At 33.5% G+C, this 6,000-nt stretch overlaps 1 protein-coding gene across 1 annotated transcript; it reads right to left on the bottom strand.

The window, feature by feature from the left end:
- Positions 1–777: 777 nt before the first annotated feature.
- On the bottom strand, positions 778–4,358 carry LOC139481747 (fucolectin-1-like). Its single transcript, XM_071265237.1, has 3 exons — positions 4,110–4,358; positions 2,920–3,141; positions 778–2,452 (listed from the first exon to the last, which is right to left on the bottom strand). Exons 1-3 carry the CDS (start codon positions 4,267–4,269, stop codon positions 2,232–2,234), a joined length of 603 nt encoding a protein of 200 aa, XP_071121338.1. The 5' UTR covers positions 4,270–4,358; the 3' UTR covers positions 778–2,231.
- Positions 4,359–6,000: the final 1,642 nt, after the last annotated feature.

Raw genomic sequence — 6,000 nt, 5'->3', positions numbered from 1 at the left:
TACTCTGTAAAAAGTGCTCCGAAACTACACGTCTTAAACTGAGTTTAATAAATTCAAATCTGGTAAAAGATACAACATGTACAAGTTACTGTCCGATTTTTACATGATCTCCGATAAAATGTTCATTTTGAAATGCCGCTATTTAATGACAGTTCATCAATTAAAAAAGTGACAACATATGTGTTTCCTTTAACCATGTTAACCAAAATTAATTTATAAATTTTTATTTTGGCATTTTTTTTTTTTGGCTTTCCAAATCGATGTGCACTTAACTGCGTGTTAGCGTATAGGGAGCTGCGCGCCTGGGTGTATTAATATAATAATGCAGTACAAACCAATGTTTTTGTTTCCATACTGTGCCAAAATGAAGTTTATCCCGTGCTTTTTTATCAAATATACTAAATCCGGCAGCTAGTTTTATCGTTTGAATTATTTTACAATTTTCATTTCGGGGCCTTTTATAGCTGACTATGCGGTATGGGTTTTGCTAAGTGTTGATGGCCGTACGATGAAATATAGTTGTTAATTAATATGTCATGTAGTCTCTTGTGGATAGTTGTCTCATTGGCAATCATACCACATCTTATTTTTATAAAAGGTGCAAGTCACTTTGCATGTTTTCAAGCTAAGAGTACTAACACAAAATTGACATATTTCGTACGAATGGTACATTTGCAAGAGCATTACTAAATAAGGTAACTAAATTTACAGTGTGAACTTGTATTGATGAACGAGAAGATACCTCTTATGAAAGGCTTTGAGAAAATAAAAAGAACATAAGGTCACCGTAATTATTATCTTGTCACATACTAAGAAACCGAATAGTTACATGTGCTGTACTTTCACCAATAAAAACTAGCTTATTTCATTCAAAAAATATGGATCAATTACTATTATTTGCTGACATTTGAGACCAAACATGGCAAAAGACTACCATCCCAGCCTCAGATTCTAAATGTATCAAATATGGGGTTCCCCAAGGGTCCATTTTTGGTCCCCTTTTGTTTGTCTTATTCATAAATGACATGACTTTAGAAACCACTCATACAGCCATTGATATGTATGCTGATGATACAACACTTCATACATATGGAACAAATAAGGAAGAGATAGAAAGGAAACTAAATTATACGATGCCAACACCATAAATAATTGGTGTCTGAACAATAGGATGGTTATAAATCCCTTAAAAACTACTTCTATGTTGATTGGAACAAATAAAAAACGGACTTTGCTAGGAAATGATATGAATATATGTATACAAGATAGCCCAATCACACCTGTTGAAATACAGAAACTTGTGGGTGTATATATTGACAAAAATTTAGACTGGAAATTTCAAATTGACTATCATGTATGTAAAAACTTAAGTTCTCGTATCGCACTGCTATCTAGAATTAAGAAATTTTTGGATATAAGTAGTAGAAAGCTGTTTTATAATGCTTATATTCTGCCCATATTTGATTTTTGTTGCTCAATATGGGGAAATTGCTATGAGGATGGATATAAAAAAAATCATTAAATGCAGAAAAGAGCTGCAAGGATTATACTTGATGCACCAATACTAACACCTAGTATAAATTTATTTAAAGAGCTAAAGTGGTTGAATTTCAAATCTCGAATTTCATATCATAAACTTATTCTTGTTCATAAAATTCTAAACGATAAAGCACCTGATTACTTAAAGGAACTCTGTTGTCCAATTGTTAACCTACATAGAAGAAATCTAAGGTCATCTGCAAATAATAATTTAGCTGTTGTACGACCGAACACAAATTCAATGAAGAAATCTTTTGCATATAGCTCATCTATACTTTGGAATAAACTACCAAATGAAATAAAATGTTGTGAAAACCTGGATACTTTTAAACAAAAATGTGTTGATTTCTTGTCTATAAATGATTTATAACAACTTACTCAAATATTTTAATGATTTGAATGTTATGTATATATATATATATCAATGAATTTATTTTTCTCTTGTTCTACAGACAGTTTATAGTTAGTATGAATAGTGCATTTACATAATATGTCAGAAACTGTAAGCTTTGTAATATTTGTACTGTTTGTTCTTTGTGAGGGCCTCAAGGTAGATTAGCGAAAGCTAATTGAGTCACCCTCTGTAAATAAAGTCATTACTTACTTACTTACTTACTTACTACACTAACCAAACTTTTTTGAGATATAATACTTCAAGAGATATATAATGCAATTGAGAAAAAATAGTATCTTTAACCAACTGTCCTGTCAGCAATCGCCATCACCTGCACCTCGGCTAAAGCTAAGTTGGTCGTATCATTCTTCTGTATCTTGACGTAACGGCCATTTATTATTGGACTGCATTCAAAGGCCAGGTGGTATCCTGTTTTGGCAGGTCCTGTATAAAAACCACACCGCGTCATCAAATTATGTGCTGGCCCTGCAGTTATGTCTAACTGGCGGATTAGTTCACCTGCAATATGATAAATCCATGTACTTAATTTAATTCTAAAATCATTTTAAAATGAAAAATCTCCCAATTGTGCTCTTCTAGTGCCTTAGCTTTAGCTAATACATATCAAAGACAAGGGACTATATAGCTGTATAGACAAGAATATTAATATTATGGACGAACATACGCAACATAATGACAATGGCTTTATTATTTACCTTCAACGTATTACGAGAGAATTTCTTAGAAGAAAATACAGAAAAATCCCTAATGCTTGAATTAACCCTTTGTAATAGCATTACAACTGATTATTGACAAGGTCAACGGATTCATTTATGTTGAAGTGGTTTTACTTCCTGCGTACCTTTGATGCATTATGTGTGTCAAGGCTTGCCAATGGTCTCAAAACACTTTCAATAATTGCATACAATTATACTTTATAAAGCATTTTAGACAGTTGATTTTCTTAAATTAACCAAGCAGCTTACCACAGCAGTCTCTCCTTGCAAATATTTCGATCTGTCTGATCTTGTAATCACGACCAAGGTCAACCTCCCAGTATGGTGACTGCTCATCAGTGGTACCGGTGTGCGAAAATGTGCTTATGTTTCCATCATTAGCATGCCCAGCCCCATGATATCCATGTTGCGAACTTTGAGTGGATGCCTTTCCTTCTGCTACCTCTTGTAAGATTTGTACATCAGAATTGTCTGGAAGGGATAAACTGTACGTAATGTAAATAGGAGAGTGACAATATTAACCATTAAAGTTCATTTTTAATGAATCCACCATACGGATAAATCATATACCTATTCGAAATAATATCATCTGTTCCGGCGGTCATCAAAGATCAAGGACGGACATTTTTTTATGATTCTAGATGTCAGCATTTTTGCATATTATGTCTTCTGAATGTAAAAATAATGTATGACCAAAATAAAAAAAATACTTTAAGATCAGGGATTAAAAGTCACTTATCAAAGTTAAACGCACTTTAAAAAAATCATGACGTTTTTTTTAATAGATAGCGCATGTTTCCAGATATTTTAATGTAAATGATAGAAATGAATGAAAACCTTTATATTTGTTTGTTATTAAACTGATAATCACCAAAAACCTTTATATAGTGCTAAGGAAGTTTATAACATCATTAATTCAGCTGACCACAATCAAGCTTATTCAAGACCAACCATTAAAACTCCTACAGTTACCCAATACCGCCATCTGCGAAAGTACAGGTTATTTAGATGTTCTAAGCTAAGTTACAAAGTTGAATGTAGTAAAAATTTGGTTAAAGAAACAAAATTCTTTAAAATTTTAAAAAGATAATAGGAAATATTACACGAGGGATTCTTACTTTAGATGGAAATATAGTGAGTCAATACTTTGATATTGCAATATGGTTGACATGAAGTCCGTAGAAGAAAAAAATAGAACAGTCTATTATAGATTAGCTTCAAAAGAGGAAGATACATTGTGATTTTAAATGTTTAATAAGGAAAAAATGTATGTGTATATAACTTTGACTTCCATTACAATCTTCAAAATTTATACCTAAAATATCTAAGATTTATTTGCGCAATATGCATTATGATTTTTACAATTACCCGTCCAAACTGAAAGTTAAACCTCAATGATGATAAATGTAGATGAAAAAAATGTCCACTCCTATACTTACCTCTATCCGACTTTGCTAGAAGTTGCTGCAAGATGGCAGTGTTTGTATTTATCTGAGTCGACAAGTTTTCACATGCAATTGATCCTATGGTATTTGCATCCAGTGTGGAATAGTGTGAAAGGAATACCAAAAACATCAAGATACTCGTTTTGCGCTGCATTTTAAAAGTGAATGATTCTCCTGGCCTTAAAAATGTCCTTCAAACCTTAGCGTCTTATCACGTGTTACGTGTAGAGTATCACATGTTAAAATTTGATCGACATAAAATGAAAAAAATATATAAAAATACGTTTCAAGTTCCGAATCGTGTTTCAACTTCCGACTACTGAATTTGTGCACAAAGCAAAACATACATAATGCGCGTATAATTGAAATGAAGGTTAAAGCAGTCTCAACCCAAAAATTCCTATAAATAAGTGCCGAAACCAAAAACAACGAAACGACACTTTTATAATATTGGTGTTAAGTCACACTAAAAAAAAAACAGTAGTAAATAATCTTAGATCCGTCTTCAATCCCAAAATCTCTAAATCTGTGATAGTTTCAGGTAAAATTAATTCACAATATATATTTTATGACTCGGTCGATTTTGTATTTGACAACATCCCCATATGGAATTTACTGACCCCATATAAACCGTATTACGTCACTAGCACACTATGTAACGAATTTATCTTACCGACTATCTTAACGTGTGAAATTAAGACTAGTGATTCTCAAAACAAGCAAGTCTTCAATACTGTTAGCGCTAAGAAAATACTTCCATTGATCCTACAAAAACAGATGCCAACAATAACGACTTGTAAGGTTTAAATGTGTTTTATGAATTTGTTTCAATCTTTATCATCAATTTCTTCGTCTGTTGGAACTTTTTAGATTTGTTCTAATTGCCTAAATTGAAGATATTGATTTATTGGTACATCTTGGATATGATTGACTCAAATGCATCATCTATTAGTAACCAGGACAACATTGTACCTTAAATTGTATATGTATCTGATGTTGTTCGGAGCGTTTTCGCATAAAAATTTATTTTCAGGAATAAAAGATTTGCCATACGGATTTTTCTATGAACTAAAGAAGGGAGGTGGTAGGGTCACCATACCCAAAAGTTGGACCTCAATTAAAAATTTCCATCACTATACCAACTGGGGTCTTTGCATTCATGCAACCATCGCCAAGAGCCTATCTAGTGTTCCTAGTGTGGACAGAAGCTTTGCCGAAGTGACTTTGCTATGAATTAAAGAAGGGAGGTGGTAAGGTCACCCGACCCCAAAACTGGACCTAAAAAAAAAGTTCAGTAACTTTACCCACCTGGGTCCTTGAACCCAGGCAACCTTACCCAAGTGCCTATCAATTTTACCTATTGGGGACGAAAGCTTTACCGTAGGGAATTGTTTAATGAATAAAAGAAGGGGGATGGTAGGGTTACCCTACCCCAACTTTGGACCTAAATTTAAAAAGTTCATTAACTTTACCCACCTGGTTCTTTGAGGCCAGGCAATCTTGGAGAAGTGCAAATCAATTGTATCTAGTGGGGACAAAAGCTTTGCTGTAGGGATTTTTTTAGGAATTGAATAAATGGGCTAGTAGGGTCACCCTACCCAAACTTTGGACCTTAAAAAAAACTTCCGTAACTTTAAACCACCTGGGTATTTAACCTTAGGCAAGTGCCTATCGTTTGAACGTAGTAGGCAAAAAAATCATTGCCTTAGGGAAAACTTGATGAAGGAAAGAAGAGGGATGGTAGGGTCATCCTACCCCAACTTTGGACATAAAAAAATCCGTAACTTTACCCACCTTGGTATTTAGGACCAGGCAACCTCAGGCAAGTGCTTATCAATTGTACCTAGTTGGGGGAAAAATCTTTGCCGTAAGGAATTTTTTGTGA

Source organism: Mytilus edulis, chromosome 7 (genome assembly GCF_963676685.1).
Source record: "Mytilus edulis chromosome 7, xbMytEdul2.2, whole genome shotgun sequence".
Lineage (NCBI taxonomy): Eukaryota > Metazoa > Mollusca > Bivalvia > Mytilida > Mytilidae > Mytilus > Mytilus edulis.
The sequence above is the reverse complement of the archived record's forward strand: the minus strand, read 5'-3'. Positions and strand labels throughout refer to the sequence as shown.

Excerpts from the sequence above, each read along its gene's own strand:
- LOC139481747 (XM_071265237.1), bottom strand. The coding sequence starts at position 4,269 with ATGCAGCGCAAAACGAGTATCTTGATGTTTTTGGTATTCCTTTCACAC. Across the intron at positions 3,142-4,109 it reads TCTAGCAAAGTCGGATAGAG|ACAATTCTGATGTACAAATC; the intron begins GTAAGTATAGGA and ends TATCCCTTCCAG. Across the intron at positions 2,453-2,919 it reads TGCAAGGAGAGACTGCTGTG|GTGAACTAATCCGCCAGTTA; the intron begins GTAAGCTGCTTG and ends ATCATATTGCAG.